Genomic DNA, 24,140 nt, shown 5'->3' with positions numbered 1-24,140 from the left:
TGATTTGACAGGGACATGCCTGAATCTCAGGTTCTACCTAAGACCACACCTTTTCTGTGAAGTATCTATGATGTCTTGATGATGCATCATGAGATGTATTATGGGAAACTTTAAAATAATGGTGTAACCATTGTTCGGGGCTTCTGGCTGCTTCCTCTTTGTGGTAGTGGGAAGTCTTGTTGCAACAATGAAGATCAGGCCTACAGGCCACTGTTTTGCTTCTATCTCCTGGCTGAAGTCTCTTGCTTGCCAGGCCCCCATCTGAACCTATCAGAGCCAAGGTTAGGCAATTGTGGGGTGCTCCAATGACTCCCTTACACAAGGGAAACCAGAGCTCACAGAAACGCTATTTACTTTCCCGTTGCAGCAGCACCTATTTATCTACTTGCACTGGCATGCTTTCGAACTGCTAGGTTAGCAGGAGCTGGGACAGAACAACGGGAGCTCGCCCCATTGCGCGGATTCAAACCGCCGACCATCCGATCGGCAAGCCCAAGAGGCTCAGTGCTTTACAACACAGCGCCACCAATGGGATAAGCGCTCAGAACACCAGCGAAGGCGGGTCGGAAATATGTGCAGAGCCCTGCGAGCTTTCTTCTCTCCCGCTGACCAGCGCAAAGCCAATTGGCTCGCGGAAGCCCAAATACGAAAGAAGGCCAGCGGCCGCGAGCCACTCAGGAGGCGGCGAGGAGATTTGGGCGGCGCCTCATTGGCCGCTGTCCCCGTGGCGAGATGGCGCGTGGCCCCCTCCTGATCAGTCGGGCGCTGCGCCGCTTCCCTTTCGCCGGTTGCCAAGACGACGGAGCGGGGTGACGTGCACTTGGGCTGGGCGTGGCGAGCGCTCGCGATTGGCTACGCGATCGGGCGATGGCCGCTGGCCGGGGTGTCGCGAGCCGGGTGTCCTTGCGTAGCGGGGAGAGCGGGCGCTTCAGTCTGCGGCAAAGGAGCAAGGGAGAGGAAGAGGTGCTGACTAGGCCGACGACGGAGAGAGGAGGCTGCCGGTCTTGCCAACCCCAGCCGTTGCCTGAAGGAGGTACTTGGCCGCTACACGGGGGAGCGTCGCCGCGCCGCGGGCAGAATTCTAGACAGGCGCGCCGCGGGCAGCCTCTCCTTCCGCGCGGAGGGGACCTTGTCCGCCTCCTTTCCTCCTTCATGAGGGGACGCCGAGGCCTCCGAAACCGGCTGAGGTGCCCGCCGTCTCTCGGGGTACCGTCGGCCGAACGATGGCAGGGCGCGCGGGGGGGGGGAGGGGAAGCCGAGGGTGTTGGCGCCGCCGACGGTTGCCCACCGGTCCAAGGCTGGGATTTGGCGGTTTCCTCAAGGGGCTCCCTGGGCGGGGGAACGGGGAACAAAAGGACACGACACGACTAACCGACCCCACCCCGGCCTTGGACTCCGCGCAGGTGCTCGCCGGTGTTTCCGCCGGCCTCCCTGCCCCGTCCTTCGGTTCCTTGTGGGCAGCCGTCAGCATCTCTTGACGGTGGCCCTGGGAAGGAGGCTGGTTCCTCGGCTACGGCAAGTAGCATCGCGGAGCGGCATTCGGTCCAGCGTTACGCATTCAGGCTGAGGAGAGATTACGATAACAAGCCGAAACCTCCCCCAAGAGATACGAGGAGCATCCTGAAACTGTGATCTTTGCTCAGGAGGATGGGGTAGAGCGTAGCTGTTTGGGGGGGGGCGGTACAAATCAGCTGCAGAGTTAATATGAAGACCCCCATTAGCAACTATGGTTCAGATCATTGCTGATCGCTTCCCCACCCTCTCTATATTCAGCTTGCATTTTTGCGTAAGGAAGGATGCCTTTGGGGTGTGGTTGGTGGCAGCATATTTGCAGAGCAGTCGTGCTCATGGTTATCCGATTATCACTTTTAAGAATTTAGTTATTTTTCACTGATTATTATTGCATCACATTTAAAATGACCAGGTTCTTTCCATCAAGGACTGGCTTGGTTGAATTTCCTTGATAATGAATACTATGTACAGTGGTACCTCGGTTTACATACGCTTCAGGTTACAGACACTTCAGGTTACAGACTCTGCTAACCCACAAATGTTACCTCGGGTTAAGAACTTTGCTTCAGGATGAGAACAGAAATCGTGCTCCGGCGGCACAGCAGCAGCAGGAGGAGGCCCCATTAGCTAAAGTGGTGCTTCAGGTTAACTACAGTTTCAGGTTAAGAACGGACCTCCGGAACAAATTAAGTACTTAACCCGAGGTACCACTGTGGTTGGTTGGATTTCCTTGATAATTAAATAATTCACTACTTCCTAGCAGGTTTCCAAGCACTGTATTGTTTTAATTTAGGAACAAGTGGTGATAATTCCAATGCAATCATAACTTTGGCCAACTTCATAAGTGACTATTATTTTGGAATTTCCATTTTTCCATAATCATACTGAGTTTCTTGTGCTTAAGGAAAGTAGGAGACGGGAATGGCTGCCGGGAGATACTAAAATGTACCGGTATCTATGAATTTCTATACAAACTGCTTGGTCAGAATAAGTTGGTTTAAGTGACTTACTGAAAGGTAAAAGTGCTCAATAAATGGTACTCAAGGGACGTTACTTTGTAAAGTGTAATATCTGCATGTGGATTTATAAAGCTAAGTGAAATCTAAAATGCTTAGTCATATTCAGGGTATTATACAAATTCAATGAATAAACCAGTCACGTTCCTGGTTTCTTAAAGTTAAAGCCTTCTAGAAGGCTTGAAGCTTTTGTCCCACAACATAACACATTCTTTATTTGGAGACTTTGTATTTATTGAAGAGAGGATATATTTATCTTTGTGATTATGAAGTGCAATCTTTGCAAAATTATGTTCAGTAGCAGAACCTCTCATAAAGGGTCCAACGATAATTGCTTAAGGGAGATGAAGATCCTGTTTAATAGTCTGAGTGGGAGACTGTGTGCACTAAAATAAAACCTTTCTGACTCATCAACTGACCACTATTTCAAACGCTACTTCAAACTACAGTTATGCCTCATGTTGTGTCAGCTTCAGGTTGCGTTTTTTTGGGTTGTGGACTGCCGAAACCCAGAAGTACGGGAATTGGTTACTTCCGGGTTTCAGCAGTTGCGCATGCGCAGAAGCGCTAAATCACGTTTGGATCACGTTCGCAACCCGAGCATCCACTGTAATCATATCTTAGAGTGTGACTTGTTAAGCATTCATACTTCACAGGAGACTTTAGGCAGTTATAATGAAAATGTCCAATTTTGTACCACCTTTCTGAAAGATTAATGAAGATGTTATGCGATTGGTGATTCATATTTTTGAGAAAAGTTTATAGCGGCTAGTCTGGTTGATGGAAAATAAACCCAGATTGCTTCTAAATTATTTGTTGTGGCATTACGATAATAGAGCAGAACTCCCACTTTGTCTTGAAATATTTTGTGTATGTTGGCTTAAAATAGATTTCAAAGTAAACTTAATAAGGACTGAAACAAAGTAATGAAAAAGTTCTATATGTTTCATATTTAAGTGCACTTGATATGTACAGCAACCTATTTACATGTAGCTTTATCTGTAGCGAATCTGTAGATCTGTTAACAGTATATTTGACAGGGCCAACACACTAATATTTACAGAAATTAGGTTTGTTTTTATGAGGGAAAAGATCATATTTAAGATTCAGTGGGAACTTGTATTTTAATTTTGCCTATAAAGCCTAACGTTGAAATAGACACAGCATTGTGTTTTATATAAGTTAACCTGTAAACTTTATGAAAATAGTTTTAAAACCCAGCATCATTTGAAAACTCTGCATAATAATTCATCCTTGTAAATGAATTTGTTGGCCCATCCACCCACACATCTCTGTCAGTCATATGTGGCTTAAAGAAAATAACAACTGCTTTATATTGACCTCCTGAAGAGTTTAATTTGCTTCAGGTAGCCAGTTGAATGACTGGTTCATATTTTTATTTCTTTATGAGGATGCAGTGAAAGTAGATTAGCAGCTGGATGCTGTTGACTGCATATTACTTGAGTGTGATCAATACATAATGGAGTTCCTTACGATATGATTAAGTGGCAGTCTACCTTTTGTATTGAATGGTGATTACATCTGATAACAACTTCAAGTAGTCATGGTATGCACTCAGTCCTGCTTTAAGAGTACGCCCTGCCCAACTCTCCAGAGAGTTTTTGCCGTGCTCCTTAGCTGGAGCCCTGGATGCTGTTAGGTGCTGTATGTCTTTACTTACCTTTTACTGGTTGTTTGCTGTAATTGCAGCCACCTCTAATAGGGAAAATGGACATTGAGTCTAGGAAGGCAGTATAAAGTAAATGCATGCAAGCGGTTATCAGAAAACTAGTGTAGTCAGTTAGTGTGGCCTGCTCAGTAGTTTATCCTCTAGGTGGCATTAAAATTGGGGGTGTAAAAGGAGAAACAGTACGTACTAGCCATGCAGTTGTGTACAACTAAGATTTCACAGAGGTATTTCAACTGAATTAATAGTGCAATACCCTGCTGTGCTTTGTGAAAGCTTTGTGTCTTGTTCCTTATAAAAGAACAAAAGAGTGTCTTGGCACCACTTGAAGGGTACATTTAGCAAGACTGTGTGCTGGCCTCCCACATATATTACAGGTGAACTAGCAAACCAGGCTGAAACCCTAGACTCTTTCCCTCATTTGATGAAGAGACTATGTAAGGCTGAGGAGTTTTGCCCACTATTGCATCAATTGCACTTGCTGGGTGGAGGAAGAGCCTCCGTGTGACCTAGCAGGATGCTGCTTAAAGCTTCTTGAAGGGAAAGTGTTCTCAAGTCTTTTAGAAGGCAGACGTTTCTGTAGTTATTTTTCATGGAGCTATTTTTCATGGATTAATGCTTTAAATATGATGGGTATGATGGCTGAGCCATTGCGGAATTCCTTAAAATTTTGACTTTTACCTGAGCAAAAAATTTACTATACGGTATTTTTATTTCCTTGCATTTTGTCTTAGATTTGGAAAAAGAACTTTTGAAAATGCTGTCCAGACTCTTTCGAATGCACGGCCTTTTTGTGGCCTCACACCCATGGGAGGTCATAGTGGGAACTGTAACTCTTACCATCTGTATGATGTCCATGAAGATGTTCACTGGTAACGACAAGATCTGTGGCTGGAATTATGAATGCCCCAAATTTGAAGAAGTAAGAAGTTAAATTTATTCTTTTAAATACTACTTGTCCGTATAATCATCTTATTTGAAATTCATAATTAAATGTTGCTTCACTGAAGCTATCCATTGACTAATTTACATAGATTGCATTCTCTTCTGTTTCAGAGGTCTAAATATATCAGTAGATTGCAGTATAGGGAGCAGGTGGCGCTGTGATCCAAGCCTCTGAGCCTCTAAGGCTTGCTGATCAGAAGGTCAGTGGTTTGAATCCATGCGACGGGGTGAGCTCCCATTGCTCTGTCCCAGTACCTGCAAACCTAGCAGTTTGAAAGCATACCAGTGTGAGTAGATACATAGGTACCACAGCGGCAGGAAGGTAAACAGCATTTCCGTTCGCTACCGTACTTGTCGTGGTGTCCCGTTATACCAGAAGCGATTTAGTCATTCTGGCCACATGATACAGAAAGCTGTCTGTGGATAAATGCTGGCTCTCTTGGCCTGAAGCGAGATGAACACCGCACCCCATAGTCGCCTTTGACTGGATTTAACTGCCCAGGGGTCCTTTACCTTTTTTACCTTTAGACTGCAGTTTTTAATGTAGTAAGTTGTAAGTTGTAGCGATTAGTGAAATGCAGTATACTAACTTCTCAGATAAACCTAAAATACTGATATGAGTTCTCTGAAACTGCTCAAGAAATGCAGTTTACTCACAATTTTTTTATATTAAAAATGCATTTAGATTATATTTCTTTCTTTCAGGACGTTTTGAGCAGTGATATCATAATCCTGACAATCACACGCTGTATAGCAATCCTTTATATATACTTCCAGTTTCAGAATCTGAGGCAGCTTGGTTCAAAATATATTTTAGGTAAGATACATTGATCTATATAATTATTAATGTATGTCAGTAAAAACAAACAAACAAGCACCCAAGTAAATGAAGGATAATAACTTACTCCCAAACATATGTGCCCTGATCTGTCAATTGTGAACAACGCATAAAAACAAGTTTGTGTATGGGGAGTTCCCAAATTGGTGCCAACATAAGTAACATTTGGGCCATGAACACACAGTGGAACAAGAAAATTGCCAGTGCTAGAAGGACTTCTTTCTTGTTTATCACCTGGGGCAGGTCCTGTCTGGGGCTCAGCACCAATCTAATGGAGAAACGTGCAGCATACAGCACACAAAATATTTCTCAACTGGGTTGAATTCATATTTGCTTTTAGCCAACTTTCACTCATGCAGGAGGAAGGGGGTTATGGGAGGCAATTTTTGCAGATTGTTCCTTCCCTTTGCAGCTCCTTGAAAATATGTCATAGGGTTGGAGGACTCTTCAAAACAGCATGAGAAGCAGTGCAGAGGTTATTGGTGAAAACTGCTTGAGCCCCATTCTCCAGCAGGGGGCCTCCATAGGCTCTTTGTGTCTTCTGTAAATTGAAGGAACCTTGTTCCCAGATGGGAAACTGGATCCATTCAGTTATATTTTACAGCAGCTATTCAAGATAATAAATGTTGAAATAACTGAGGAGAACCTGAGGACTTCCATTCCTGCCAACTGGAAAAATCGTGCAAGTGCAATTTAGCATTGCTGAGAGCTGTGGAAGGTGCATGTAAATGTTCTACTGATTAACTGTACTTTCCATAATACTACTGATCTAGCCAACATGACCCATTTGCAATGGAAAGGGAACCCACCATCTACTTGTAAATGAGAAAATGTAAGGGACAGATGGCAGAGGACCACTGGTGGTTTGGCAGTTCTAGCTGAACAAGGATAAAAATGCATCTTAATGTCCCAGCGTTTTAGTCAGCAGGATAATATCCTTGTACCAGATTTGACCCCCAACAGGTCAGGAACTCAATCTTATAATCTAAAGAGACTGGCCTAAATTTCCAAGAGCACAATGCATATGGGCAGTTCCTACTGGCCACAAGGCAAATTCAGTGCTATGTCCTCCTTCACAGCTCTGTCATTGACTAGACAGTTTGCCCCAAATATATTTTATTTGAAATTAAGGAAACAGAGATAAAGTATTCTATACTCTGGATTCTTCCTTAGAATTACTAATATAAGACCAGAATGACAGAAACACATGGATAAATAGAACATGATCTATTTGCCCATATCTGTCCTAAATGTAACACGAAGCAAAATGGTGTAGCAGTTTCACAACAGAATCCATTGTATCTATGCTTTCTGCAAAGGGAAGGATTTGGATTAGGTTTAAAATATTATTTTGCAAAGAAGTGTGTTTGTATTTGTTTAATGCCTTTTTACATAGACCTTTCCTTTCTCATTTTGGTAGGTATTGCTGGGCTCTTCACAATCTTCTCGAGTTTTGTCTTCAGTACAGTAGTGATTCATTTCCTTGATAAAGAATTGACGGGCCTGAAGTACGTATTACTCATTGCTATGTTTTTTTGAAAATATACCATCATCTATTCAGGAGCTGTTTTTTTGACAGTTGACCACCCTAGTCTTGAAATTAAGAATTGGAGAGGTGAAACAAAATAGGAGGGCACTCCAGAAGTCTTCAGGGTAGCCTCATCTCATTCACAGGAAGAAATTGTACATGCATCTTTTTATGCTGCTTCTGGCATGGCCATCCTTTCATGTGAAATTATACAACAGAGGTCTTCGGGATTTAATTCCCCTTCTGTGTGTTTTCCTTTCAAATGTTGAATGCTAGGCCCAAAAAATCTGATTGGCAGGCTTCCACAGAGATTTCCTCTTATTTCACTTTCAATGCTGAAAGAGAGCTTTTCTCCCTCTTCAGTATTCTTGCTGTTACTCTGTGATCTCCAGGCAGCCTTAGCTTTGCCTACATTATCCATTCTTCATCTATCCAATATAGACAAGTGGAAGATCAAGTATGTTGAGTGTATCCAAACAAATACATGCCACATAAAACTGTTTAATGGGTATTTGAAGTTTAAGGAATAAATCATAACTAATTCTGGTATAGGTTTTGGGCTTGTGTAATTGGGATTGTTTCTTAAGATGAGGGTTTTTTTGTTTCTGTTTTGCATGTCGATAATAATTTTTGTATCTTTTCAGTGAAGCTCTGCCATTCTTCTTGCTTCTGGTTGACCTCTCCAGGGCCAGCGCATTAGCCAAATTCGCGCTCAGTTCCAACTCGCAGGTCAGCCAACTTATCCATTTGATAAAGAACATTTTGAAATAGGGTTTACAAACAATGATATTCTGAGAACAAAGTCTTAGGGACAATTTGGAAGCAAATCTTCGCACCTCTGCTTAAACATGAGCTTGTATAAATTTACATTAGGTATTTTGTTTATATGATATTTAATCTCTATCGTAAAAGTATGCTGTTGCAGCAACTGTCTGAAAGGGAGAAGGCATGGGTTTTCCCTTAGGTCTAATCCTTTTCTTGGTACTTAAATAAATTCAGTTTTGAGGGAACTTGGGATACAAAACAATCTTTCTATTTTGCTTGCTTCTTAATTACTATCCACCAATCCAGTTAATAAACACAATTTTTCAACCTGTATTCCAGCAACATCTTGAGGTCCGCAGGTTCCCCAGATCAGATTTACAATTCCCATATTCCCTTATGATTGGTCATGTTTACTGGGGCTGATGGGAGTTTGAGTCCAACATTTGTAGTACCACAGTTTACCCAGCACTGTTGTACATTAACTAACTTAATTTTTTCTATTTGTATAGGATGAAGTAAGAGAAAATATTTCACGTGGCATGGCTATCCTGGGCCCTACATTTACACTTGACGCTCTTGTTGAATGTCTTGTCATTGGCGTTGGTACCATGTCTGGTAAGCTGAGGAATTTTGAAGAGCGCAACCAAAAGCTTAACAAGTTTCAGGAACAAACAAATTAGCATCTCATAGGCAGCTGTGTGTCTTACTACTTCTTGTGCTAATTGTGTTGATTGAACTGGAGTCTTTATTATGATTATTACTGTTTTTGTGGCTTTGGAAGGTTCCTGCTTTGAGAACACAAAGGAATTCATAATTTTAGTTCTGTTTTACACTAGAGGGTAGGGGGAATGAGATATGCAGCTTTCTTTTGTTCTCCTGTCATATATCTGTTATGAATGGCAAGTGAAATTGTGTGCAGAACATAAGCACTCTTGATTCATTCCTTTCTCTTCCCTTAACGCGGAGGTACCAGGCCTGAATTAAACAGCTGGTCACAGCTGCAACGAAGCTGTTTAACAGCTGTTAAACAGCTGTAACGAAGTCTATTATCATCTTAAGGAAAATATTTGGCACACGTTCTTTGTAACCATTGCATGTGCCAAGGTGTTGCATATGAATTTTGCATAGTTAATAATTAAATATTGCATAATTGAATATTTTCTATTCCGCCAAGGCAATCCGTGCAATTTACATCTCCCGCAATGGTCTATTGAGGCTTGTTCTTAATTTATTTTTGCTTGTTTTTAGTTTTTTATGATATTGTTTGGCTTTGTTTTTATGTTGTAAACCACTGTGATATATTTATGATACAGCAGTTCATAAATATTTTTACATTTAAAAAAAGTTTTTAAGTGTCATCCCATATCCATAACTACAGTCAATCCTCGTTTTATGAGGATTGCTTGGGGGTTTTGTTCTGAACTCCCGTGCGTAAGCCGACCCTACCCCTTTTGGGGTCTATTTCTGGGTTCGGTACTGTGCACATGTGAGAGATGGCGTGTCATTCAGACACACCTAAACCAGGAGTTGCCTCTGTGGTCATTATACCATAGTGTACAAAGAGAGTCTTGAAGAAGTCAGAATTAATTGGTAGATGCACTAGTTACTAATTGATCTTCTTTTTACATAGTAACTGTAGGCTAATTATTCTTGGTTTGTTTGTTTGTTTTGTTCCCCATAAGATGGGATTTGTTAGTTTATGCTGCCCATGTTTCTATACATGTTAACTGCCAAGCTCATGCTCATAAATTTGTAATATGTTTGGGTGAATGAAGAGCCTGCTTGCATGAGCAGAAAGGCACTTCTGCTTAGAGAAGATGTGCGATTTTCAGCTTGGCTCTCCCCTCCCATGCCGTATAGCACCCTATCACCCTTTGGCAAAGCTGGGAGCTACTGTATGGATGAGGGGGGAGACCCCCTTTCATGAACAGAACTTACTGCAGATTTAACCTATTGTTTGAAACGCCTTTAAGGCTGACCAACAGCTTTCTAGGGTACAGCTTGTAAGTCCTCAGTCTTCCTAACCTAAATATGAACAGAAAATGCCAATTTGCAATAGATATTCAACAGTGTGGTATAGCAGCAAAAGGAAGCTTATGCAGTTCTAGGCTGCATCAACAGAAGCATAGTATCCAGGTCAAGGGAAGTAATAGTACCACTTTATTGAGGGCACAAGGAGAAGGGGACGACAGAGGACGAGATGGTTGGACAGTGTTCTCAAAGCCACAAACATGAGTCTGACCAAACTGCGGGAGGCAGTGGAAGATAGGAGTGCCTGGCGTGCTCTGGTCCATGGGGTCACGAAGTGTCGGACACGACTAAACGACTAAACAACAACATTGTGCCTTGGTCAGAATCAAACTAGAGTACTGTGTCCAGTTTTGGGCACCACTGTTCAAGAACGAAATTGAAAAGCTGGAATTTGTGCAGAAGGTGACAAAGATTGATAAAAAAAGATTGAAACCAGGCTTTATGAGGAACAGTTCAGGGAGTTGGGTATGGTTAGCATGGAGAATAGAAGATGGAGTGTTAATATGGCAGCCATCTTCAAATATCTGAAGGCCTGTCACATGGAAGATGGAGCAAGCTTGTTTTCTCCTGCTCCAGAGGGTAGGACCTGAACTAGTGGATTGAAATGACAAGAAAGCAGATTCCAACTAAACGTTAGGTAGAACTTTCTGCTGCTAAGAACTATTTCAAAATGGAACAGACTGCCTTGGAAGGTGGTGAGCTCTCCTTCATTGGAGGTTTTTAAGCAGAGGTTGTATGGCCATCTTTCAGGGATTCTTTAGCCTTGATTCCTTCATTGCGGGGGGGGGGGGGTTGAACTAGGTGACCCCCTCCCTCTAGTCCAGGCATGGCCAAACTTGGCCCTCCAGCTGTTTTGGGACTACAGTTCCCATCATTCCTGACCACTGGTCCTGTTAGCTAGGGATGATGGGAGTTGTAGTTCCAAAACAGCTGGAGGGCCAAGTCTGGCCATGCCTTGGCTAGTCCCTTGCAACTGTACAATTCTGCAAAGGCAAATATGGTGTATATAAACATACAACTAAATGTGGTTTGGGATTATTCTAGCTTCACATTTACTTATGCCAGCAGACTTTTAGAAATTGCTGGTCATGAGTAGCAAGCTGTGTGTTATTTCCAGTAGGAAGAGGGATTACAAGGAAGTTCTTCTCACTTCTGTCCATTTTGTATTGAGTGCATGTGCCACAGTGTCTAGAGATGTGCTTGTATGCCTTTTAAAATCCATATGAAAACCCAGTGGGGGGGAAACAGGGATTCTAATGCTTGGTATTTGTCTCTCTAACAGGAGTAAGACAGCTTGAAATCATGTGCTGTTTTGGCTGTATGTCTGTCCTGGCCAACTATTTTGTCTTCATGACATTCTTTCCTGCATGTGTGTCACTGGTATTGGAGGTAAGAGTATGTCAAAATCATCACTGATATAACCACCAGTAATAACTATCTACTTTCTAGGACTGATGTCTTATTGTTCAAGTGTAATTGGGAGCCAGAAAATGAAATACTTTATAATTAAACGGGCTTAAACTATTGGAGAAAATAAGCCTATGGGGATCTGGGAAAAACTGGAATAAAAATAAAACATTTTCTTTAAATTTGGCATTGAAAGAACTGAAATTTTGACAGGATGGTATATGTCTCCAGTTTTGATCAGTAAGAATTAATGTTTTCTGGAAATGCCCCAATTCCACCCATCCCACAATAACTCTCCATGTACTGTATGATGTTTTAGCAGAAAAGTTTCTAGGATTTAGGTCAGGACTGTGGAACTATTGTCCCTCCAGCTGATGGGAATTGTACTTCAGCAACATCTGTTAGGTGAAATGCTCCCCATAACTGATTGAAGTTATTCAATTCCATTATTGTGCTATATAATATTATATATATAAATATGTAGGTAATGCCTCATACTGTTCTCTTTATTGTTTAGGTGGGGGTTGAGTAACTTTTTAAAAAATTAAAATTATATTGAAAATGGTTTTTGTTCCAAGAACATTTATTAAAAACAAGGGGAAATCATTTGTATATGTGCCAGTCAAAGGATTTCCCCTAGCAATTGAAATTTATGGAAATTGCACAAGAGCATTTCGTAGCTGTTGCTCCTGATTATTTTAAAGAGCCTTGTGCAAGAAAACTTAACAGAGGAAACAGTCTAATATGGGCTAATAAAATGCTGTAATTTATTTTGAAGACTCTGTGATCTGCAAAGAGTTAAGGTTATAACCACAGGCATTAATAAACTCCTAGATTTGATATAATTATGATTCATATTGCAGTTGTCAGACTGTATGTTTGCAGCATAGTTAGAATGCAACAACTGTAATATTTTGTTACCCTGTTACAGATTTGTTTTTTTTGAAAAACAATATGTAAACTCTGTTTTGTCTTCCTTATTTCATATGTTATAAATAGTTAGAGGATAAATGCTTCTTTATTTTGGTCTCACCTCCATAAGCATATCTAATCTTCACTAGCAGAGGAAGGGGGAGTGGAGGGGGCGGGGGCGGGGTGCCACAGGCAGCACTGGGGTTGCAGGGTGCCCTCCAGCATGGGACGCGGAGCAGGACGCTTGTGGTGCGTGGCCTGCAGGGCACCCCAGCCGCCGCCTCCCTCCTGGCTGCCCTCCAGCTGAGGGGAAGGCGGTGGGTGGTCTCTGTGCAGGCTCCAATCAGCATGCCCTGCCCCTCCTGCGCAGCACGTGCTTGCTGCCCCGGCACTTGAGTGGCTAGCTACATCACTGCTAATCTTTATAATATTTAGGAGAGCTAAAAGCCAGTTACACAAGCATCTTTACCATTGTTTCTATTTTGAAAGGTTAATCTTACGTTCCACACAGAAATATACACAGTTGTATACCTTGTCATATGGTCCTGTGCAAAAGACTTCTGGAAACTTGTTTTTCAAATCTATGTTGTATATATACTATTGATTTCTGCAGCTTTCGCGAGAAAGCCGTGAAGGACGTCCCATATGGCAGCTTAGTCACTTTGCTCGTGTTCTTGAAGAAGAAGAAAACAAACCTAATCCTGTAACGCAGAGAGTCAAAATGATTATGGTAGGTTGTTGCTTTTAATGGACTCTTATTTTGAGCACTCTGAGTCAGTAAAACAGATTTGGTTTGATTTATTAATTTAAAAAGTGTTTACCACTTAATATAATAAATAAATTAAGTGGATTACAATAAAAATTCAATAAAGTTGAATTTATCCAAACTGGATAAAGACAAAATTAAAGAGTCCAGGAAAACTTGAGTATAAAATGTTAAGAGGTATTTAAAGTGCATTGAGTTCCCCAAAATGTAACAGATTCAGTTGCCATGTAATTTGACTATTAGCAGCCTGAGTATGACATGCAAGTTGAAAAGAAAAAAGAAACATGACCATTTGGGCTCAAAGCCTGGTAGGAGACCAAACTCCAGCGATTTCCATTCCTCCTCCCTACACTTGGAATGTGTTACCAGAATTAAGACTGTGTGTTGCATTAATTAGGAGGGCACTAGCCATGCTGACTACAGCTTTTTAAAATGAACATTATTTCTATTGACTTCATTTTTTTAATCTTACAAATTTTCAACTTCAGCAAAGAAATAATAATAAGTAACAGGACACAAATGCCTTGCAGTAAGCTACACCTTTCAGTAGACTCACTGAAATCAGTGGACTTAGGTTCCTGGGGATGACTAACATTGGATATCACCCTCCCCAAATACACTATAAAGGAGGACCATGCATAAATATTTATTTGGAAGTGGTATCTACCATTTTCTCATCTTTGTGTTTAATGTTGGCTTTGGTGCAAAGCCCTTGGTGAGCTAATCAATAACAACTGACTTCTTAACTTTAAGTCTCTAGGTTTGGTTCTTGTTCATGCTCACAGTCGTTGGATAGCAGAGCCATCTGCTCAGAACAGCACAGCAGAAATTTCTATGGGACTGGATGAAAGTGCACCAAAGAGAATTGAACCTAATGTTTCTCTATGGCAATTCTATCTTTCCAGGTATGTTTTCGCATAATGTTGCTAATCAGCATTCCATTGCATTTGCCATAAATGTTAGATTCCGTCTAGTAGATAGGTGTTTGTTTGTTTGTTTGTTGCTTTTCCAGGTAATATAGACCAGTGCATTTTAATTATTTAAATAGTGGAATTCTCCTATCACAGAGCTTGAATTTCTGTGCAGGTCTTTTTTTAATCACGTAAGAGTCATTGGAGGATGGCACACACGTTGAGTTTAAAGGATTTGGACAGTTACATTTTTTCCTGGGTGTAGTCCCAATGTGAATAATTCTGAGTGTTGAAATTATTTATATGCTAGCTATGCTATTCAAATAAGTGTCACACTTTACCTATGGCTGATATATATGCTACTATTGCAGCATGATAGCTGCTTGAGTGGTAGTTTCCCATGTTGCTGACAATTGCTCTCAGGGTTCACGTGATTTGATATGCTTGCTTCCCATGACACTACTGCATGCCTACAGGAAAGGATAGACAGTAACCTTGACTTAAAGCATTGTCATGCATGCCTTCTTAACAGTGAAGTAGGTAATGTAGTCAACTTCTCTAATCTTTCTAGGATGGCCAGTATGGACATTGAGCAAGTTATTACACTTGGGTTAGCTTTCCTCCTTGCTGTCAAATACATCTTCTTTGAGCAAACAGAGATGGAATCTACACTGTCATTGAAGAACCCTATAACATCCCCACTAGTGATCCAGAAAAAAAATCCTGAACACTGCTGCATAAAGCAATCTGTGCCTTTAAAATCTAATCCTAGTCCCAGAAAAGTAGAAAATCTTCCACTTGCCAAAGACAGAAAAGGTAACCTTTTAGTATTATCTTTTTTTAGCAATACAAACAAGTTGTTGATGAAACTGCCCACTCTTCAAATTTCCAATGTTGGTGTTCTCTGCAGATGAAGTTAAAATGCCTGCCGTACAAGAATCTCCATCGAAGGCCACATTTGTGGTTGGCAATTGTACTTCTTCAGAAACTTCCCCAGTTAGTGACAGCAAATATCCTGGAATTGAATTGCCTAAAGAGATACGCTCTATTGAAGAATGTCTGAGTATATTTAAGAATGACAAGGTATGAAAGGAGAACTATGGAATCATCTAGTACTTTAAAGTTGTTCAGGATCTTTATGCAAAAACTATTAATTGGGTTATTCACAACATCTATTGAGTGGAGTGCACTGTGTTTATACATGTCAACTTTGTGAACGTGACATGCAGAGTAAATTTGGAAACATTCTGCTTTTTCTTTTTACTCATGCTGATTTATAGTCACTGAAATTCTCAAGAATGGGTAAAAAATTGGATTGGCTTCAGAATGGATCCAGTCTTACTCTATCACGAAGGGAAGGGTGGCGCTCTAGCAGAAAATGCCTGCTGAAGGTGAATTTTGCAGATTTCCTCTTCCCCACTGCCACTTCCCATGCTGTTGCGTGGGACTCTTCTGACCCCCCCAAAACAGCTTTTAGGGGGACATAGTGGGAATTGGGGAAAACTGCCCCTTTTTTGGTATGTTTTGGTAACTTGCGCCCAAAATTACACCAGTGGTGGGAAACCTGATGCCTGGGTGCAGAATGTGGCTTTCCAGGTCTCTCCTTCCAGCCCTCAGGGCTCTCCATTGACTCTGCTCTGTGCCTTCCTCAAGCCCTTTTGCCTGGCTGGAATGTGGCACTGCATTATGATCATGCCTGTTGCTTGCCTCGGTGGAGTATGGAGAGATGTGTTTGTGGTGGTGTGTAAAAACATCTTGACTAATTTGCGTGGCTCGAATGTAGCCCAGTGTCCAAAGCTCAGAGTCACACCTGTTGCTCCATTCATTTTAGCCAATGGCCCCACCTACCACTGGCATGTCCCCCCCCCCATTGCCTCTGGGAGAAGGTAACCTTTGAGCTGGAAAAGGGTTGCCTTAACATTTTTCAAAGGCTGGGTATGAGCAATACAAATGGTCTGCTCCCCAGAATAATATTTTTCCAAATTTATTTTACACTTGAGCTGTTACACTTCAAATGTCCATCTCTTCCCCTGTGACCTACCCCACCAAATCAATGGCAATCTTTTTAAATAGTGGTTAAGAGCCTCTAAGCTTACACTCGGTGCCTTCTCGGTAGTGGCACCCGCCCTGTGGAACACCCTCCCACCAGATGTCAAAGAGAAAAACGACTACCAGACTTTTAGAAGACATCTGAAGGCAGCCCTGTTTAGGGAAGCTTTTAATGTTTAATAGATTATTGTATTTTAATATTCTGTTGAAAGCTACCCAGAGTGGCTAGGGAAACCCAGCCAGATGGGCGGGGTATACATAATAAATTATTATTATTATTATTACTGGCTGTATAAAAGTGTTCATATTGAACCTTGGAAAGTGTAAGTTTCCATTGTGGTTCCACTGTTAAGATCATTAGATTGACTGTAGCTGAGTGTGTTGCAGATAAAACCATTCTATATGTTCCTCCTTGTTGTTTGAAATCTGGAAGAGAGGCTTTGCTCTGGTTTCTATCTTATGTCAGAAGTTAAATCCCTCCTTAAAAGGTCAAGAAGTAAGAGTCTATAGTGCCACCCACACTTTGGAATTTATGGCATGCTGACAAGTTAAAGTTCTTGTTTTCCCAGTCTTTACTAGCAGCTAAAATTCTAGCTGTTACATGGCTTGATACATATAGACTTACAGACTCAAATGTTTTGTGGAAGAAACATTGCCTTTGCCTGGTCCCAAAAGACCAACAAAGATGAAGTCAAGAGCAAATTTTCCTGGAGGAGTGAATCTCTTTTGCTGGACTTTCAACTAATTCTCTGCTTAATTGTAGTTCTGTATGTAATGCTTTGTTGCCTCAAGCAAAGAGGCAACCTGTAAATACTTTTTAAAAAAAGTTACCAAATTATTTCTTTTCTCTAGATGGGTGCAAAGTTCCTTTCTGATGCTGAGGTCGTTAGTTTAGTCAATGCAAAATATATTCCTGCCTATAAGCTGGAAACTTTGATGGAAACTCAGGAACGTGGTGTGTCGATTCGCAGACAAATGTTATCCCAGAAGCTTCCTGAACCTTCCTCCCTACAGCGTCTTCCTTATAAGAACTACGATTATTCTTTGGTGAGCACAAGTGGGCGAATGTAACTGTGTATAAACATTTTTTCTTTTAACAGAGGAATTCAGTGCTCCAAACTTCTTGATTTGGAGTCTGGCATAATGAGTTTCATCAGTAATAGCTATGAGTTCTCAGCCTGTGGTAAATGAGAAAGGAGAGCATCGGGTATAGCTAGTGGTGGACGTTTTGTAAAGTCAGTGATGGTGGCATCTCCTTGGGTTTTTTGTTGCTTCTGTAACCTTCCCAGCTTACAGAGGGACAGCCTTTTTCAGGATTACACAAGTGCCTCTTCCCTGTTTGTAACAAGTTGTGATCATATACATTGTTAATTTTCTTGTGTCATAGAAAAAGAGAACAACTTGTTCTGCCCGCACCTTATTACCAAGATGATAGAGGAAAGTATGCAGAGTGTGGGTGTTGTTACTGATGTTGGAAAACTGCCTAAGTTACTTGACAGTCACATTGAATGAGAGTGGAAGGAAATTGTTTTACTCTTTGTAACAAGTTACTTTAAATATCAAACGTTTGAGTTTTAAAAATATTTTTTATAACTGTGAAATTTGTAATTTTTGAAAAATGTGGTGATGGTTACATCTTAATTGTTGGCTTTTTTGTTAAGGTGCTGGGTGCCTGTTGCGAAAATGTGATTGGATACATGCCAATCCCTGTGGGAGTGGCAGGCCCCCTTCTTTTGGATAAGAAAGAGTTTCAAGTTCCAATGGCAACAACAGAAGGCTGTCTGGTGGCAAGCACAAATAGAGGGTGCAGAGCAATATGTGTAAGTATTAATTACACAAGCTGTGTTGGCCGGGCACTATTTAAGCAGCTACTATGAAACAATAGTTACTTGTTTGTTGAACCTGCACATTAACCAGCCACTCACCCTACCATTTGGCGGTTTTTTGCTTTCAGCTTGGTGGAGGTGCCAGTAGTCGCATTCTGGCAGATGGAATGACACGAGGGCCTGTTGTAAGGCTGCCTACTGCCTGCCAGGCTGCCGAAGTGAAGGCTTGGCTGGAAACCCCAGAAGGATTCAAGATAATTAAAGATGCGTTTGATAGCACAAGCAGGTTAGCATTTTCTATAGCTAGCAAGAGGGAGGCAGGAGGGAACCTTAATGTTGTTGTTGACAGTTGAAAGTCATGCACCCAAAATATATTCCGAGATGGGATGTAATCTAATAAACTTTCTTCTTTATAGATTTGCCCGTCTGCAAAGGCTTCAAATTGGTTTGGCTGGCCGCAACCTTTATATTCGCTTCTCGTCTAGAACTGGTGATGCAATGGGAATGAACATGATTTCGAAAGTAAGCTCTAGAATTTGTTCTGTGCATTTAAACAATTATTTCAAACCTCACTAATTATTCAAGCCTTTTCTAGGAAACTGTGAGGGATAAGAGAAAATCAATACTGTATAAAGAGTCAGGATTCTTGTCCCTTATGCGTGTGCATACACATCTTTCTTGTGTGTGAAAGTGTTACACTAATAGAAAATGGTATTGTAGTACAATTAAATGAAATATCTCTGATCGGAGAATCTCCCTCAGGACATAAAGGATTATCTGGAACAAATTGCTTTGTATTATCTTCAGTTCCTAGTTGATAAAATGAAGAGGGGTCACAGTTCTCTTACAGGGCAAATGAAATGTGTGGTCTTTGAACACTTGTTCTATATAGTTCAAAATGAACTGTTCTTGAAATGTATGATATCCAGAGTGCAATCAGTATAGATATTGTTTCATTATGGTGGCTGATTTTCCATTGCTCACTTTGCTCTGCCTCCTCCTCTTCTGTTCTTTCAAACACTCACAATTGCTATCAGGATGGAAGGGGGATGGGTGCAGAGGGAAAAGCACAGTCAGAAAGGAGCTAGGCCTAAGGAGGCATCTGATGTTCCCTACAGAGGCTATTTAGGTCCACAGCTGGCCATGGAAGCAAGCTGATAACCTGATAGGTTCCCAGGCATTGCCCTGATGCCCATGGGGACAGTATTGGTGACTCTGGAATGATGTGCCTTGCACATGGCCTCTCAAGTTCAGTTCAAATGTTACTTAAATGGTTAATAAAAATTCTGTGTATATTTTCCCAGTTCCACTGTCAAGTTTCAGCAGCAATTCTTTTGAGACAAGATCAATGAGAATTACAGTGCTTCATGGCTGGTGTTCAGTAAATACATTTTCTCTCTCTTTCCCTTTCCCTTTTTCCAAACAGGGCACTGAGAAAGCGCTTGGAAGGCTACAAGAAGAGTTTCCTGATCTCCACATTGTAGCTGTTAGTGGGAATTACTGTACAGATAAAAAACCAGCTGCAATAAACTGGATAGAGGGGAGAGGGAAGTCTGTGGTCTGTGAGGCAATCATTCCTGCAAAGGTTGTAAAAGAGGTGAGTACATGCTCTGTGAGCCAACACTCTTGGATTCAACATGTTTGTTAAATGGCTTGTGTTGAATTCATTTTCAGATTATCACTACTTTCAATCTTCTGTCCTGTTCAGAGTAGCTTTCCAGACTGCCTGGCTATAGGTCTGTGTCATGTGACGAAGAAGGGTGGGGTAGAAGTTTTAAAGATTAGTAATAACGTAGTAGGCACATTAGATCTCCTTAGGAATTCTTAGCACCCTGTGATGATGATATTTCAGGTGGGGTGGAGAATTTAGGGTTTGTTTTCCCCCACAGCAATTGCATGTACATAATGAGTTTTATCCCTGAGTAGCAGAGAATTACTGCTTCAGCTTCTGAGAAGTATAACAGTATTTTGTGGGCTTCTTCTAGGTACTGAAATCTACCACGGAAGCCATGATTGAAGTCAATATAAACAAGAATTTGGTTGGTTCCGCAATGGCTGGCAGCATCGGTGGCTATAATGCTCATGCAGCAAACATTGTCACTGCAATATATATTGCATGTGGGCAGGTATGTTAGCCCTTGACTTATTGTATGCGAGAGATTATGTAGCTGAAACACGCCTATGCTAAAACAGAAATTTTCTGTACTGACTGTAGGATGCAGCACAGAATATTAGCAGCTCAAACTGCATCACACTGATGGAATCAACTGGCCCTACCAATGAAGATCTATATATCAGTTGCACAATGCCCTCAATCGAAATTGGAACTGTGGGTGGAGGAACCAATCTTTTACCACAGCAGGCTTGTTTGCAGGTATGAAGTAGCAAAAGACAGAAAGCTGCTAACCCAGAACCATACTCAGATCTGTATTGTAACTGCATAGCCCTATTTAGGGAAGTTTTTAATGTTTGTTATTTTATCGTGCTTTTAATATTCTGTTGGGAACTGCCCAGAGTGGTTGGGGAAACTCAGCCAGATGGGCGGTATGTAAAAATTAATAATAATAATAATAATAATAATAATAATAATAATAATAATAATAGAAACAACAACAAATTGCAGGGTGAAAAATCTATTTTGCCGCATTGGCATTGGATGGGCACTCAGGACCTTCATGTCAGTATCAAGAATACAAACACCCATTCACACCACACCTCTTGTCTCCAATCTTACACTTTCCTGGTGCTCAGGTGGCCAGAGTGGCAAGAAAAATCAAGGTCCTTGTGCTGCTATCAAAGAGAACTATCTTGGCTGCATTGGAGGATGAATAATTTTCCTGCCAGCCAACTAATAGCTTCCCCCAATTCTCAGCTAAGTGCAGCTCTCCTGGGTTCATTGGGCTGCACAAAGAGCAACTGATAGCCACATGTGGCCTGCAGGTTGCCACCTCTGTTCAGAGGCTATAGTTAAATTTGTTCATGTTTTGCAATTTGGAACCCATGTACTATGCCTGCAAACCCACATTTATCCCACCATTTCCTGATTATTACTGTTCTTTTCAAGGCTAGGATAAACTTCTCATGTGTACCAGTGGAAAAAACATGTATGCCTGTCACTCGCGTGCCTGAATTTAAAGCAGAGCATGTATGAGAAGAACACTTGTAATCACAGAGCCCATGACCTTTGGGAGTGATGAAATGTTTCACTAGTTTGTGAAATGTAACATAAAGCATGCATAGTTTTCTTCTTTCCCTCTCTCCCACCCATTTTTTTTTTAAATCAGTTTAGGTTCTACAGGTCAGACACTGATACATCAAGCTCTGTTCAGTCCACTGTGACAACATTGGCTCTCCAAGATCCCATGCAGATGAACCTGGGACTTGCTGAGTGCAAAGCTTGTATTCTACCACTGAGTTGTCAACTCTGCATTATGCTTTCTGTGTTTTTGAGAGAACCTTAGGAAGTTCATGCCTTGAATATATCCTGTTTCTGCCTAGCTTCTAAAGTAGAGTGTCTCCTCTTGCTTACAGGTGCTGGGGGTTCAGGGAGCAAGTACAGAGAGCCCTGGAGAAAATGCCCGCCAGCTTGCCAGAATTGTGTGTGGCACAGTACTGGCAGGAGAACTCTCTCTAATGGCTGCTTTAGCTGCCGGGCATTTGGTCAAAAGCCACATGATCCACAACAGGTGAGAAAGAAATTATGCCCCACCAACTAACAAAATACAATGTGGAAATCAGGACATACCTGAATTTGTTTCTATTGTTTTTAATAGGTCGAAAATTAACCTGCAAGATCTCCAAGGAACTTGTACCAAGAAAGCTGTTTGAGTATTGGCAAACTTGGAGCAAAGCATTGCTGTGGCTGTTTGACCAGTGAAAAGAAATAACACATCTGTGAATTTTGGAAGGAAGATAAATCTTCAGTGCAGTGAATTCTTGGAAATACACTTGAAAGAGGATCAGTGGACATATAGGCAGCCCACAGCTTCCCGAATCCTTAGCCCCTTTGTCTGCCATAAAAGGATGCTTCTCTGTGGGAAATTCTGCAGATAGTTCTTACATGGGACTATGAATAAGCTAGAGTCATACACTTTATAGAGTGAGGCTCCTTGTGGTCTACTCAAGTTATTCAAAAGTGTCTGCCTTTGTCATTTTTGAGGTGAACATATTTTGACTAGTGTACTACTGAGAAATAAGTTCAGTAACTTTGTTTTAAACCAGTCTACTCCATTAGTTGCTTTGCAGTGTCCATTGTGATCACTGTTTTCAGGTTAACCTGGAGTGTCATGCATCTGCAGCAAGAACTAGCCACCAGTAAAACTCCTTTGGGGCAAGAGAATAGCCAACTCCACCAAATTAATCACTTTTCAGCAAATTGGGGGATGGAGAGGGGTTTCAGAACGGCTTGTTGGCGTTTTCATATGTTGTAACTGCTTTCAGGTCTCATCTAATTGCTTCTCACAAAATCCTTACCTTAGTTTTATTCAAAATTTTAAGCCTAGAATTTGGGTGTTGGGATAATTTCACTGAGTCACAATAGTTTTCAGAAGTCTCGATTTCAGAGTCCTTCGCATTCTGTTGTGTATAATACAGTTTTTTAACGTTCATGAAAGTATGTGACATTTCTGTAATACAGACATGTGAAGTTAACAGGCATGTTGTTCAGAGGCTCTTACCTTGCACTGGGGTGAGAAACTGCAGAACAAGCCACTGGGAAGTTCTCTTGGGCTAGCCCTGTGGAAATGATGGACAGCTGCTCTAGACACTGGTTCCTGTTAAGTTCAGTGGTGCTTTCCCCAGGAGAATGTCATAGTGAACAGCATCCCTGGTAAAGTTTAAAAGGAATGGTTTCAAGCAAGTCAAAAACATGTTTACACTATTTCTTAATCATCACTTTTGAATATGGTGTGCACTTCTGCAGGAATAGATGTGTATCTCAAGATGAGAGAGCGGTTAAATTAATACTACTTGATTACTTATTTAATATTTCTTTTCCTGAAGAAATTGTAAGGATTTTTTTTTAAAAGCAAGTTCTAAATGTGTTTTTTTTAGCAAGTTAAGTTGCTTATCACTTCTTGAAGACTACTAACTACAGGATTTGAGATGAGAGAAGAAAAGCAATTCCATCCAAGGTAGCTGCATACCAGGGAAGTGCACTCAATGCTACACAGGAAAACTGTTGGAAGACTATAGATGGAATGATGGCTCACTGTTCCAAGTTGGCTCAAAGGACAATTTGAGGGCTGGGGTCCTTAAGCTTCTCATTGGAACTCATTGTGAGTGTCCCTTTTTGTGTGGTACTCTTGTTTGTAGTACTTTGTTAATAGGTTATAGAGCTAATGCAAATCAACACCTATTGCTAGGTATGTGCTACGGCTACTTGTAAATAGCATCATGAATGTCCATATCCTTACAGTATTGTTGTCCAGAAGTTACTGTTTTTTCTTATTTATGCAGAGTTTGACCTTGCTTTGATTATTTAATATGACACTGAGCTAGCAATAAATGGTTTGTTCAGTGCTTATTTGGGTGAATGTAACTGATGTTCTGTCTTTTAAAAAACAAACCATTTTGTACTATTACAAAATTGTGTACATTTTGGTACAGATACTTTTTCAGTTTCAGTAAAACAATGCAAAAACACCTATGGGAAGTTGTGTTTCTAAAAACATCTAATTGCAGACGTCAGTAGCACAGTATGTTGACTCCAGTTTTTTGCACTACAAGGTTTTTAGAGAACCCTGGTTCCCAACATGATTTGGGGTGGCAGGAGAATATATATTTATTTTTGTATTATACCCCACCTGTTGAAGTTTTCAAGGTGCCTTACAGTATATTTAAAATAAAATAAAACAGACAGTATTAAGCAATTACTTGGGTGGGACAAAGGCGCGTATAGTGCACTTGTGTGTGCACGTGCATACACGTGCACACACACACACACACA

General features: G+C 41.2%; 1 protein-coding gene across 4 annotated transcripts; it reads left to right on the top strand.

Moving 5' to 3' along the window:
- Positions 1 to 848: 848 nt before the first annotated feature.
- HMGCR (3-hydroxy-3-methylglutaryl-CoA reductase) lies at positions 849 to 23,836 on the top strand. Of its 4 annotated transcripts, none has more exons than XM_053408743.1 (20): positions 849 to 1,033; positions 4,950 to 5,137; positions 5,866 to 5,977; positions 7,419 to 7,506; positions 8,171 to 8,255; positions 8,801 to 8,906; positions 11,605 to 11,711; positions 13,255 to 13,371; positions 14,161 to 14,312; positions 14,890 to 15,134; positions 15,229 to 15,401; positions 17,220 to 17,414; positions 18,029 to 18,187; positions 18,322 to 18,479; positions 18,610 to 18,715; positions 19,620 to 19,790; positions 20,179 to 20,319; positions 20,409 to 20,567; positions 21,725 to 21,879; positions 21,967 to 23,836. In XM_053408743.1, the coding sequence occupies exons 1-20, from the start codon at positions 868 to 870 to the stop codon at positions 22,019 to 22,021; spliced, it is 2,838 nt and encodes a 945-aa protein (XP_053264718.1). In that variant the 5' UTR covers positions 849 to 867; the 3' UTR covers positions 22,022 to 23,836. The 4 variants fall into 4 exon arrangements, with proteins under 4 accessions (XP_053264718.1, XP_053264720.1, XP_053264719.1 ...); XM_053408745.1 differs by lacking the exon at positions 849 to 1,033 and adding an exon at positions 1,070 to 1,187; XM_053408744.1 differs by lacking the exon at positions 849 to 1,033 and adding an exon at positions 1,072 to 1,206.
- Positions 23,837 to 24,140: the final 304 nt, after the last annotated feature.

This window comes from Podarcis raffonei, chromosome 11 (genome assembly GCF_027172205.1).
Source record: "Podarcis raffonei isolate rPodRaf1 chromosome 11, rPodRaf1.pri, whole genome shotgun sequence".
NCBI lineage: Eukaryota > Metazoa > Chordata > Lepidosauria > Squamata > Lacertidae > Podarcis > Podarcis raffonei.
The sequence above is the reverse complement of the archived record's forward strand: the minus strand, read 5'-3'. Positions and strand labels throughout refer to the sequence as shown.